This window comes from Lutra lutra, chromosome 6, assembly GCF_902655055.1.
Source record: "Lutra lutra chromosome 6, mLutLut1.2, whole genome shotgun sequence".
NCBI classification, from domain to species: Eukaryota; Metazoa; Chordata; class Mammalia; order Carnivora; family Mustelidae; genus Lutra; species Lutra lutra.
In genome coordinates, this window is record NC_062283.1 from 27,173,629 (window position 1) to 27,188,220 (window position 14,592).

Below are 14,592 nucleotides of genomic sequence, written 5' to 3' on the forward strand. Positions count from 1 at the left end.
TATTTAACCCATCCCCCCAACCCACCTACACGCTTGTTTTTTTTTTTTTTTTTTTTTGCTCCATTTATTTTTATTCTGTCAATCTATTGGTATGTATTTGTTTGAATCATTTGAGAATATGGTGCAAACATCATTTTTCTCTTAAATTCTTCAGTATGTAGTTATTAAGAACAAGGACATTCTCTTTTATTACCACAGTATGCTTATCAAAGTCAGAATTTAATATTAATACCATACCATCTAATCTACAGTTCAAATTCACATGGTGATAATTTGTCCAATTATGTACTTTACAGAAAGTATTTTTTTCCACTTCTAGAATCTATGCAGGATCATACAATACATTCAGTTGTAATGCCTCTTTAGTGTCCTTGAATATAGAGTTCTTCAGCCTTTCTTTGTTTTTCTTGACCTTGACATTTTCAAAGAGTACACACCAATTATTTTGTGGACTCTCTGTGAATTTAGGCAGTCTGTTGATGAGTTTTGAGTTACGCGTTTTTGGCAGGAACATCACAGAAGTGGTGTTAGATTCTTGTCAAGATGGACATGATGTGGGGTGCCTGGGTGGCTCAGTCGGTTAAACCACTGCCTTCTGCTCAGGTCATGATCTCGGGGTCCTGGGATTGATTCCTGCATCGGGCTCCTTGTCCAGCAGGGAGCCTGCTTCTCACTCTGCCTCTGCCTGCTTGTTCTCTCTCTGACAAATAAATAAAATCTTAAAAAAAAAAAAAAAAAAAAAAAAGATGGACATGATGTCTTTTTTTTTTTTTTTTTTTTTTTGGAAAGTCAAGATCTTACTGTTGTACTTACTGTATTGTTGTAAACCCCACATGGTCATGGCATTTTTCCACTGCTGCTGTTTTCTGAAATAATATGTGTAGGCTTGGTATTATATCTTCCTTAAATGTTTGATAGATTTTTTCAGTGAAACCACTAGGTCTGGAGTTTTTCTTTGTAGGAAGGTTTTTGATGATGAATTTAATTTATTTAATAAACATGAAGGTATTGAGATTTCTTATTTATCTTGTGTTTGGTAACTTGTCCTTTTAAGGAAATTTTCTACTTCATCCAAGTTATAAAATTCATTGACATAAAATTTTTCATAATATTCCTTCATTATTCTTTAAAAAATATCTTTAGTATCTGTAGTTACCTGCTCTTTCATTCCTGAGATTGGCAATTTGTGCTTCTCTTTTTAAAGAGAATTTTGCTTAGGCTTATTGGTTAATTTTTGCAGAAAGACTTCTGGCCTTACAATTTTTTCTTGATTTCTTTTTATTTTTTGTGTGGGTTTTTGTTTTGTTTTGTTTTGTTTTTGGGGATTACCAGTATTTGTTATTTTCTTTATTCTACTTCCTTTGTTCTTCCTCCCTGCCCCTTTGTGTTTTATTATTAGCTTTGCCTTTTCTAATTTCTTAAGATAGAAACATATATCCTTATTTTTAATTGTTCTTCTCTTATTATAAGCTGTGAAAGCCCTGCTTTGGCTCCGTCTCACAAATTTTGATTATATTTTCATTAATATTCAGTTTAAATTTTTTTCCCCTGTTCATTATTTTTTGACTGTTGGGTTATTTAAGTTTGTTATTTAATTTCCAAATACTTGGATACTTTTCTCAATATTGTATTGCTACAGCTTTGGAATTTCAGTCTTTGGAATTCATTATGACTTACTTTATGGCCCATCATATAGTCTGTCTTGGTGAACATTCTTCAGACACTTGAAAAGGAGCTTTGGTATATGTCGGGTCAAGGTAATCAGTAGTGTTGTTCATATATTCTGTAACCTTACAAATTTTTGTTTTTTTGTTTAACTGTTATCTTTATTTATTTATATATTTATTTAGAGCATATGGGCACATGAGTGAGGGAGGGATGGAGTGGGACATTGGGAGGGGAGAAGAGAGAGGTTCCATACCCACTGCAGAGCCTGACATGGGACTTGATTTCATGACCCTGAGCTGAAATCAAGAGTGAGATGCTTAACTGACTAAGCTATCCAGATGCCCCTATGTAAAGAGTATATTAAAATCTCCAATCATGATTGTGGATTTAGCACTTTAACCCTTTCACTCAGCATTTGCATCATGTGTTTTGAAGCTGTATTACTAGGTGTATACACAGTTTACATGGTTATGTCCTGATGAATTCATCCTTTGTCGAGAATTATAAAATCTTCCAAGTTACTGTGTGGTGTCATTTCTCCTTCAGATTAAAGAAATTCTTTCAGTGTTTCTTGTCATGCAGATTTGTTCCCAGTAAGGTTCCTTTATTTGAAAATAACCAATCCTATTCCCTTTTTTTGCCAGCTTTATTGAGGTATGTAACTGACAAAATTATAATATACTTTAAGTGTATAACATGATTTGTTATTATATACATTGTGATATTATATACATTCCATAATTAGGTTGATCTACACATCTGTCACTTCACCTATTTACCCTTTTTTGTTCATTTTTTTGGTGAAAATACTTAAGTTCTATTCTCCCAGCGAATTTCCTTTATACAGTATAGTGTTATCAGCTGTGGTCACCATTAGATCCTTAGACCTTACTTATAACTGGAAAGGATACAAAGGATACAAAGGACAGTTTGTATCCTTTTCTGTCTCTTCCCCAATTCCCCTGCCCCACAAGCCCTAACAATAAGCATTTTACTCTGTTTCTATGAGTTAGCCTTTTTTTTAAAAAGGGTTTTTTTAGGTTCCACATGTGATAACCATGTAATATTTGTCTTTCTCTCTCTGCCTTATTTCGCTTAGCATATGTTCTCCAGTTTTATCTTTTGTTGTCACAAATGGCAAGATTATTTTCCAGCTTCTTCTCGAGACGATGATCAGTCTTTTAGCTCAGCAAACTTGTGAGCATTATGGAGCTTTGTGATAATCCAGCATAGGCACATAGCCAGAACTGATTGGGCCTGGATATCTCAGGATAATCACATGAGCCATGAAGCCAGTTTCCTCTGTTGGTGGGTCATTTTTGCTGTCACCAGCTATGTTACCTTAATCAACATCTTTGACAGACATATTCTTGATTGAAGCCCAGATTGGCCCTAGGAAGAACTTCACTCAAGCTCAAGTTGTAATTTTGACTGGAACAAAGGTGACCATCACGCTGGGTTTGACAGTTTTCACTCAGCCTATAGGGACAGAACCAATACTATCAATTTCACGGATGTCCTGATACGGAGGGACAGATGCAGGGGGTTTTTGGACGGGTGAGTTGATTTTAGTATACGATTCAGAGCTTCAGGCAGTGTGGTTCCACTGGCATTGCCATCTTTAAGGATTGTTTTCCATCCGTGAACCAAAGCATGTTGTCACCATTCCAACCAGAAATTGGCACAAATGCTAATGCGTGTCAGGGTTATAGCCAATTTTCTTAATGTATGTGCTGACTTAATTTTCTCAAATCTCTTCTGTCTGTAGGGTGGCTCAGTGGAATCCGTTTTGTTAATAACCAATAATTAGTTGTTTCACACCCAGTGTGTAAACCAGAAGGGACTTTTCTGTTGTGGGATCATTGAGTGTGGTGGTCGAGAAAGAATTCTTGAGATGTTTCAGGGTTCAACTTAGTAAGTGTATTCAGGTAGCACAGGGACAGGACTCATGGGCAGAAAGAGCTGTACTTTTGCTGTATGAAGCTGGCAGTTATATGCTTCATGTTCAAGGGGGAGGGAACATATAAGGAATCTTAGATCATGTTTCCTTTGAATTTCTACTCATAAAACTACTTTTGCAAGATTTCTTTGGTGCCTTACTATTGTTGAGATTTACGGCAGTCATGAGACCCTTAATATAACAACCAGCTTGTATTTAATCCTTATCAGAACTATGCAGGCTGTAGGTCTGCATTCCAGGACAGCATGGTTACCCTGACATATGCCTGTTTTGTTTTGTTTGTTTTTGATAAAATCTCTGTGTGTTAAGGCATCAATGATGGTCACATAACACTTGGTGGTCTCAGATTTCCACAGAGAGAGGTCATTGGCGATACTGTGCCTAAATTAAACTTCCATTTCATCCAAGATCCAGATATATTTGAAGAAGCTCTTTCTTATCTCAGCAGGCTTCTTCTCAAATATTAAGGTTCGTATGTGGATCCCACCACATTTGTAGATCAGATGGCTAGTGGTGGTAGACTTGCCCAAATCTATGCGTCTAATGGTGATGGTGATGGACTGAGTCTTTTCCTTGCCCATTTTGGCTTGGATTTCGCAGTGGTTTCATGACACCTCTGTTCTGGTGGCAAACCCATTATGAAAAACTAATTTTAATCTCTTGAGGAACTTCCATGCTGTTTTCCATAGTGGCTATACCAGTTTATATTCCCACCGGCAATGTATAAATACTCCCTTTTCTCTACAACCAGCATTTGTTATCTCTTGTCTTTTTGATAATAGACATCTTACCAGGTGTGGGGTAATCATGTCATTGTGATTTTGATTTGCCTTTCCCTGATGAATAGTCGATTTGAGCACCTTTTTGTGTTCTTGTAGGTCATTTCTATGTCTTCTTTGGAAAAGTGTCTTCAGCTCATTTTTTTTAATTTGGATTATTTGTCTTTTTTTTTTTTTGCTTTTGAGGTATACAGGTTCCTTCTATATTTTGGATGTTGACTACTTTTTGGATATGTGGGTTATAAATATTTTCTCTCATCCATAATTGCCCTTGATTTTTTTGGTTTCCTTTGGAGTGCACAAGCTTTTTAGTTTAATGTAGTTCTCCCTGTTTATTTTTGCTCTTGTGGCTTTTATTTTTGGTGTGAAATCTGAAAAAAATCATTGCGAAGACCAGTGTCAAGAATCTTACGTCCTGAGGAGTCTGGGTGGCTCATGAGGTTAAGTGTTTGCCTTTGGCTCAGGTCATGGCTGGGATTGAGCCCCGCATTGGGCTTCCTGCTCAGGTGTGGAGTCTGCTTCTTCCTCTCACTGTTGCTCCCTGCTCTCCCTTTCTCTCTCTCAAGTAAATAAATAAAATCTTAAAAAAAAAAAAAAAAAAACTTACATCCTGTGTTTTCTTGTATGAGTTTTACAGTTTCAGTTCTTATGTTAACATCTTTAATCTGCTTTAAGTTGATTTTTATGTACAGTGTAAGATAGGGATCTAGTCTCATTCTTTGAATGTGGCTATCAGTTTTTCCAACAGCATAAAATTCCTTTTTAAAAATCTTCATTTCTGACTTTTAAAAAATTCCTTTCAGCACTTTAGGATGTTCCATTTGTCTTTTGGCCTTTAATTTTTCTGATGAGAAGTTATCATCATATTGTCATTCTTATGTATATAATGTGTCACTGTTTTTCCTGTCTGCTTTAATATTTTTTTCTTTATCTTTGATTTTTAACGGTTTGACTTCAGTGTGTCTAGGTATAATTTTCTTTGTATTTATCTTGCCTGGTGATTGCTGGACTTCTTGAGTATTTAGAAAATAATAGTTTTCAGTAAGTTTGGGAAAATTTCAAACTTTTTTTTCTTCAAGTATTATTTTCTGCTTCATTCTGTCTACTCTGTTTCTGAGATTCCAATCATAGCAGTCAGTGTTTGATATTTTCCACAGGTCAGTGAACCTCTCTTCCTTTTTCTTTTTTCTATTCTTTATATTACATAGTTTCTTGACCTATGTTCATGTTCACTGTTTCTTCAATTAATTTCTGTTTAACTCAGTCATTGTACTTTTCATTTCAGGTACCATACCTTCCTGTTCTAAAACTTCCATTTTTTTATATTTGTTTTTATAATTTCAATTCTGCTATTTTGAGTGGTTATATATCCATTCATTATTGTCATATATTTCTTTAATAGCTTATTTTATACTCTTTCAGATACTTGTTTAGGTTTGGATTTGGCTCATCTCGTTTCTGTTGTCTACTTGTTACTTGACTAAGGGCTACATATTTTTCACTTTTTTTTTTTTTTTTTTTTTAATTTGACAGAGAGACACAGTGAGAGAGGGAACACAAGCAAGGGGAATGGGGGAGGGAGAAGCAGGCTTCCTGCTGAGCAGGGAGCCCATGTGGGGCTCCATTCCTGGACCCTGGGATCATGACCTGAACCGAACGAAGGCAGATGCTTAATGACTGAGCCACCCAGGCACCCCAATTTTTCACATTTTTTAATGGGATCATTCATTTTTATTATGTCCTAGGTATGTGGATATTACATTTAGAGACTTTGGAATCTGTTCTGTTCTTCTGGAGAGTGTTGGCTTTGTTTGTTTTTTAACAGGCATTGTTAATTTGACTAGATTCACATTTCAACCTCTTGTCTCCCCTGTGGTGGGCAGGTACCAAAATCCTTGCTCACTTCTTTCATTCTTTAAGCTCTTGGTCTATGTTGTGCTACTTGCAGTCTCTCCTCTGCATCCTATGAAGTGCAGTTCAGGGGCCAGTCAGGGGTTTCAGTAATATATTTTTCTGCGTCTGTGGCCCCCTCTACTCCAGAACTTTGTTCTTTTCTTTTCTTTTGGTTTCTTTCTTTTTTTTTTTCTTTCCTTTTCTGTTTTTTATTTCTTTTCTTTTTTATTCTTTCTTTCTTTCCTTCTTTCTGAAAGATATATTTATTTTAGAGAGAAGGAGAGAGAGCATATGCACACACTGGAGGGGTAGAGGAAGAGGGAGAGAGAATCTCAAGGAGGCTCTGCTCCCAGCTTGGAGCCTGACTGATGTGGGGCTCGATCTCATGACCCTGAGATCATGACCTGAGCCAAAACCAAGAGTTGGAGGCCTAACCCACTGTACCACCCAGGCACCCCTCCTCCTCTCCTTCTAGCTACTCTGTTAGCTTAAAATTTCATCCTCCTATTCCTTAAGCCATAAGACTGTGGCTTTATGATTAAGTTTACCTGCTCTGTGCTAAGTGGACTGGAGTTTTCTCTTAGATGAAAATTGAGTATCCAGTATGGGTGTGTATTGAGTGAGTGGTTTTGAAATTCTCAGAAATATCCTAACAAAAATAGTGATCATTATATTCCTCTCTAAACTTACTATCCAAATAATTTTTTGTCTTTTTTAAATAGAATTATTCATATTCTATATAGTTTACCCATTTAAATGAAAAAATTCACTTGTGTTCAGCATAGCCACGTGATTGTGTAACTATTACCATGATCAGCTTTAGAATTTTCATCACTACTGAAAAGACCATACTTACTGACAGTTCACTCCAGTTCCTCTCAATCTCCCCTCTTCAGCCCTAGGGAGCTACTTTGTGTCTCTGTAGATTTGCCTCTTTCAGAAATTTATTATAAATGGGGTTATTTAGTGTGTGGTTCTTTCTGACTGGCTTCATTAATAACTTAGTATAATGTTTTCAAGGGTGATCCATTTTGAAGCACATGAGAGTACTTTGTTTCTTTTTTCTTTCATGCCAAACGATATTCATTGTATGGATATACTTCATTTTACCTTCTCATTCATTCATTTATAGACTGTTGAGTTATTCTACTTTTTGACTTTTATTAATGCTACTGTGAACATTCATGGACATATTTTTATGTGGACATATATTTTAATTTCTCTTGGGAAGCTGCTTAGGAGTAGAATCAGTGCATTGTATATTAACTCTGTGTTCAACCTCCTAAGGAACTGCCAAACTTTTCCAGAGTGGCTATATATATATAATGGCTATATATATATAATGTACAGTGGTTCTAATTTCTCCCCATCATTGCCAACACATTATTTTTTGCCTTTTTGATTATAGCCTTCTAGTAGGTATAAGGTTATATTTCATTGTGGGTTTGATTTTTGATTTGCATTTCCTTGGCTAATGATATTGAGCATCTTTTCATGTCTTTATTGGATGTTTTAAATCTTTTTTTGCAAAAATGTCTATTCAGATTCTTTCCCATTTTTTAAGTATTCACTTTTACAATGAGTTGTAATTGCTCTTTATATATTCTATTTTTTTTTAAGATTTATTTATTTATTTATTTGACAGATCACAAGCAGGCAGAGAGAGAGAGAGAGAGAGAAGCAGGCTCCCTGCTGAGCAGAGAGCCCGATGTGGGGCTCGATCCCAGGACCCTGAGACCATGACCTGAGCCGAAAGCAGAGGCTTTAACCCACTGAGCCACCCAGGCACCCCTCTTTATATATTCTAGATAGAAGTCTCTTATCAGGGAGACTATTTGCAAATATTTTCTCCTGTGGGTTGTCTTTTTCACTTTTTTAAATGGTGTCCTTTGAAGCACAAAGGTTTTTAATTTTGACCAAGTCTCTTTTTCTCCTTTTGTTGCATATGGTGTTGTGTCTAAGAGGTGTTTGCCTAACCCAAGATCACAAAGATTTACTCCTGCATTTTCTTCAAAGAGTTTTATAGTTTTGTCTTATACATGTAATTCTATAGTATATTTGGAGTAAATTTTTGTGTATGTTACAAGAAAGAGACCCAATGGGTTGCCTGGATGGCTTAGTCAGTTAAGTGTCTGCCTTCGCCTCAGGTCATGATAGTGAAGTTCAGTACATCTATGGGAATGTATTTTAATTTTTATGAACATGATTAATCAGAACGTCTTCCTTTAACAACTTGGACAGTAGCACAGTTTCTAGCATATTTTTGGGATTCAGCAGGTGTAGGTATGGAGCTAATGGTGACATTAGGTTCTATCTATCATATTGAAAGTTCCAGAACCAAGATCTTAGTTGTCTATTATTTTTCTGACATTTCCCTCATAGTACCAGCTATAATGTCCTTGGTAAATTTAATGTTCAGTAGATGTTGGCAGGTAGGTTAAATAATAGCTAAAAAAATTTGGAACTTTATGTTTAAGAATACTTCTTATGTTTGGTATTGAATCTCTAGCTTTCTTGTATTTTTAGTCAATACTTATTTCAGTTGTCACTAATACTTTCCTTTCTTTTTTAGCAGATTACTTCTGTAACTAGACCTCCTGTTTCCCCAACAAAGCACAATGTCCCGATCACGACAACCCCCTCTTGTGACAGGCATATCTCCAAATGAAGGAATACCATGGACAAAGGTCACAATTAGAGGAGAAAACCTGGGAACTGGCCCAACTGACCTCATAGGTAAGAGCAAGAAATATGTTTTCATTTTTGTAGTGGGCAGTTGAGATAAGCTGATAGAAAAAAAAATTGTGATCTGTATGGAATAATCTGAATAAAGAGGAAAGAATTATTTATTTTTCTGGCTTTTCTGTGTAAAAATCATTATTTATCAAATCTTGTCTAAATTGCTTTTCACCGAGTCCTTCAAAAAGTTTCCCACAGCTGAGACTTGCCTCCATTTCCTCAGCCTTGCTTTCTCCTGCTTTGATTGACCAAATAGCCTCCCTAGCTATTTTTGCCCACTTTAGTTTTCCCTCCATTATCTATCTGTTTGTATTTGTTCTGTAGTGCTCTGTAAATTGTAACTCTTCTGTTCTTTATTGCCCTTCAAATCAAATCTAAACTCTGTCTCCTGGTGATATCGGTACCAGTTGGTCATATTCTCAGTTCACCTAGAAGAAACTATCTACTCTCACCAGGTGCATATCCTTACTAAGACCTGTGAATCTTATTTCCTTTCATCTGCCACACTGATGCTTCATCGTGCTTGAGAGCCCCACCATAGATCTGAAATACGAATAGTCTCTGTCTGCCAAAACTTGAGACTTAAACAACCAAAAAAAAAGCTCTTCACACTAATTCCCACCCATGTTAATCTGTCTTTTTATTTAGGCTTCCCTAATATTTATATATTTATGGTAAGCTAAATCATAGTTTCTTGTATCTGTTTTTTTTTAATCTTTTTAAGTTCAAGGACATGCACACTCTGTATCCTGTTGGCACTATATAAATTTATTAGTTTGTATAGTGCCTGTCCCCTCCACTCCCACTCTGTAACATGAAGACCTCCTACTGCTGATTATTTAAGCATTCATGTTTGTGAGTGGTTCTCTCATCCCTTGCTTGTCTTTTCTTAAGTTTTTTTTTTTTTTTAGTTCCCCTTAGTTAACATATAGTATATTATTCATTTCAGGTGAACAGCTTAGTGATTCAGCACTTCCCATACAGTACCCAGTGCTCACCACAAGTGCACTTCTTAATCCATATCACCTATTTAATCCATCCACCTCGCATACCTCCCCTCTGGTAACCATTAGTTTGTTCTCTGTAGTTGAGTCTGTTTCTTGGTTTGCCTCTCTTTTTTTTCCCTCTATGCTTGTTTTATTTCTTAAATTCCATATATGAGTGAAACATAGGGTATTTGTCTTTCTCTGACTGACTTATTTTACTTAGCCTGATACTCTCTAGCTCCGTTCATGTCATTGCAAATGGCAAGATTTCATTCTTTTTTAATGGCTGAGTAATATTCCATATATATGTATGTTTATATATTTATATGTATATTATAATTGTTTGGTCAGGTAGGATTATTTTCTTGTGAACTCTGAGATGCATTTAGAATAGAGATGCATTCAGAATGAGGAAGCGAGAGACTTTAGTATATGCTATTCAACATATATGCTGATTACCATGTAAACTTATCTGGATTCAAACATTCTCTTGACTCTTCTTAATTTATGAGGGATCCTAGGGACATGTAGGTGGCTCAGTCTGTTAAGTTTCTGCCTTCAGCTTAGGTCACAGTTCCAGAGTCCTGCAGTCAGTCCTGAGTCAGGTTCCCTGCTCAGTGGGGAATATGTATCTCCCTCTACCTCTGCTCCTCCCCCACTTATGCTATCTCTGTCTCTCAAATAAGTAAATCTTTTAAAAATTTATGTGGGATCCATTGGTAAAGTATTGGAGGCTGTGAGTTGGAACTTATTTTTCTTATTTTTCTTCCATTATTGGTGCAGGTTGACAGGGAAAACCCTTGAAAAAGAAAAAGTGAATTGGAGCTCGGCACTATGTTTAATAAATGAGTTTTGCATTTTCTAGCTAGTTCTTTTCACTAGTGTTATTTAAATATGTCTTATTTTATATGTTTTCTCTAGCCATAGTTTTTGATTCTTCAGTAAACAAAAATTATTCTTTTTTTAAAAGGATTTTATTTATTTATTTGTCAGAGAGAGAGAGAGAGAGAGAGAGAAAGAGAACACAATCAGGGGGAGCAGCAGGCAGAGGCAGAAGAAGCAAGCTCCCTAACAGCAAGGAGCCCAATGTGGGTCTGATCCCAGGACCCTGGGATCATGACCTGAGCCGAAGACAGATGCTTAACGGACTGAGCCACCCAGGCATCTTAAAAGTTAATTATTCTTATGAAGATAGTTTTATCTAATTCAATGTCTTGATTTTTGACATAGCTCATTCTAGATTTTTCTTTATCCAAAGTGGAAGAGTCCCTAGAATGCATAGAAGTAAACCATAAAGATGGAGGTTATGTCCTACATTTTAACTGGAGCTCCTAACATGATAGTTACTAGTCTGTATAAATTTTAATCTTGCTTTAGCTTTAAGCCATGCTATTCTTATTTGACTAAGTGTGTGTACTTCTGTAAACCTTGCTAGTTCAGCTTTCAACCTGCCTATGTACTGCCTAGAAACCATTTTTTAAAAAAGCAAACCCAATCTGCTAAATAATTTCAGTGTTTTTAGCTCAGAAGATATCTACGCTAGCCAAGTGAAACATTATAAAAACAGTTTATTTGAAATTCTACAAGTTACTTTAAAAAAAAGATGTTATATTTTATGAAGCAGATTTCTTGGTTTGCAGTAACTTAGCAAAAATGTGCTTTAGAAATTAAGAAATTGGTCTTGTGATTTTATTTAATTTTTATGACATTTAAAATGATCTGTTTGAATCTATGTTTAAAATTGTGATTTTTTTTTTTTTTTTTTTTTTTTAGTTAAAATGTAGAGTAGATATTAAATCATAGAAACCTTGAGAGCTGCTACAACTAGATGAATAAACTATTGTTCTGGGTAGCTTTTTCCCAGCTTGTACTGTCATGGATATCGTTTATATTTGCTCATCTGAACATGTTTTTAAGGCTTCCTGTCTATATATTTTAAATCTGCTCTCATTCTTCAGTTTTAATCATAAGGTTGTTCTCCAGCAGGGATCCTATTTTAGGAATGACTTTATATTAAGTCCTGACATTTACTAGTGAGTTAGTTTCTTTTCTGAAATGAGTCAATATATAAAATCACAAGTATCTTTTTGATATTATAACATTTTAAAATATTAAGTTAATGTGTTAACCTAGAGTGATATCAAAATATCTACCACCTATAACACTAAAACTGCTTAGTTTATTAATTAAAGACTTTTCCATCATTTAAAATATACATAGACTGATATGTGTAGGCATAAACATTATGTGAGCAAATACTCATTGAAGTGTTTCAGAGTGCTTCTCTTAAAAATGGAGAGGAGTTCTAGGGGTGTTTTGAATCTCTTAAATTGTTTACATTTTTCAAAACAAAATTGATTTTCAGGAAATATATCATTCTCATATTGAAAAAATAATTTTGAATTATGAATGCATTTAAAAATGTGTAAATGTCATTATACATTTAAAAAAATTAACAGAAAACTTTAAATGCTGTTATTAGAAAGACAGAATTCCAGGGGTGCCTGGGTGGCTGTCAATTAAGCATCTGCCCTGAGATCAAGCCCCACATCTTGCTCCCTGTTCAGTGGAGAGCCTGCTTCTCCCTCTCCCTCTGCCCATCCCTTCCCACCTCCTTGCTTCTCTCCCAAATAAATAAAATCTTAAAAAAAGAAAGGCAGAATTCCATACATGTATAAATAATGGCTGTTTTAGGGAAATCTCTGAAATTCATTATTTTAACAAATGCATCTCTAAAAGGTGATTGTTTTTATTACTCTATGGTTAATATAACATTCTTACCAAACAGTGCATTAAGTTGTGACAAAAGATGACTTGAATCCCTTCCTCATTTTTTCAGCCCAATTTGGCATTAGTTGAGGTGTTCCTGGTATCTGAAAAAAAAAAAAAAATTGTAATTGCCAAACTTGACTGCTGAGCAATATAAAAAGTTAAATAATGAGACTAGAAAGTGTGAAGTGTCTGGTCTTTGCCACATACATTTTGGCCTGTTTTTTCCAAAAATATTTATGAGCTTGTTCTGTTTTGCAGAAATGGAAAATACAAATAAAATAAGTAGTAGAAGAGCTGGCAGTTGTCCTTATGGTGATATATTGGTGTTCTGTCTGGGGTCACATCTTCCTCACTATAATCTTTCAGTGCCTCCCTGTTTGATTATTGCCAAAATTATAATAATTTACTTGATATCAGGGCCTGAGATTCCAGGCATGAGTTGACATTTTGGGAGTTCTGGCTCACTATAAGAGCAAAATGTAGTTTAGTGACAGTATCATTAGGGAAACACTAAAGCAGCATGAACTACCAGTATAGGATACAGATATAAAAAATGAAATAATAATCCAGTTAGGCTCTAGAACATCAGCTGGATTTACCAGACTCCAGGCTCTGCTTGAAATAAAGTGTATATTATGTATACCATATATAATTTAAATGCTAGGAAAAGTAAGTGTGCATTATTTTCAGGAACATGGATAAATATATTTTTAGGGAATGATATATATATATTTAGTATATGTCAGAAATTTATGTCAATAACTTAGATTTCTTTTTTTTTATAAATTTTATTTTTTTCAGCATAACAGTATTCATTATTTTTGCACCACACCCAGTGCTCCATGCAATCCGTGCCCTCTACAATACCCACCACCTGGTGCCCCCAACCTCCCACCCCCCACCCCTTCAAAATTCTCAGATCGTTTTTCAGAGTCCATAGTCTCTCATGGTTCACCTCCCCTTCCAATTTCCCTCAACTCCCTTCTCCTCTCCATCTCCCCTTGTCCTCCATGCTATTTGTTATGCTCCACAAATAAGTGAAACCATATGATAATTGACTCTCTCTGCTTGACTTATTTCACTCATAACTTAGATTTCTAATAATAGCGATAATTTCCCATAAAAACCTATGAAAGCAATTTAAGAGTCGCATAGTCTGAGTATTTGGAATGCCTACAGATATTATGGTCATTATTTTTTAATTCCATTGATATTTGAAGAAACTTAAATATAATCTAAAGAAGTCTTAAATATGAAAGAAAAGGATTAGACAAAAATTAGTAGAGACCGTATATTTGTAGGTACATTGGGTATATTCAATAATAGAAATAACTATTGAACAGGAAATGTTATTTCTAGATTTATTTTTCACTTCATGGAAAAAGCCTGGTAATAGTGAGAGAAGAATTGTCTTTTTATGTAATAGATGTGTTTATGATCTTATCTTTGTTCTTTTGAACTTTGTTATTTACATGCTTTTATTTTCAGGTCTGACAATTTGTGGACATAATTGCCTCCTGACAGCCGAATGGATGTCTGCAAGTAAAATAGTATGTCGAGTGGGACAAGCTAAAAATGACAAAGGAGACATTATTGTCACAACCAAGTCAGGTGGCAAAGGAACCTCAACAGTGTCTTTCAAGCTACTCAAACCTGAAAAAATAGGTATCATCTTACTTTAATTTTTAAAGAGGAAAATGAAAATGGCTTTTGTCTTTCAAAATCTAAAAGTGGTTGATTTGTATAAAATTTACCTACTCTCACATCTCATTAACTTAGATTATGTTTATTTTGA

At 35.2% G+C, this 14,592-nt stretch overlaps 1 protein-coding gene across 3 annotated transcripts in view; it reads left to right on the plus strand.

Moving 5' to 3' along the window:
• Nucleotides 1-14,592, plus strand: part of EXOC2 (exocyst complex component 2) — a 269,449-nt gene that overhangs the window by 48,055 nt on the left and 206,802 nt on the right. For 2 of the 3 annotated variants that reach the window (XM_047733700.1, XM_047733697.1), the window contains 2 exons: nucleotides 8,873-9,036; nucleotides 14,286-14,462. In XM_047733700.1, coding sequence (XP_047589656.1) covers nucleotides 8,919-9,036; nucleotides 14,286-14,462 — 295 coding nt within the window. In that variant the 5' untranslated portion in view covers nucleotides 8,873-8,918. The remainder of the gene's footprint in view (nucleotides 1-8,872; nucleotides 9,037-14,285; nucleotides 14,463-14,592) is intronic. The other variant, XM_047733699.1, reaches the window with a different exon arrangement.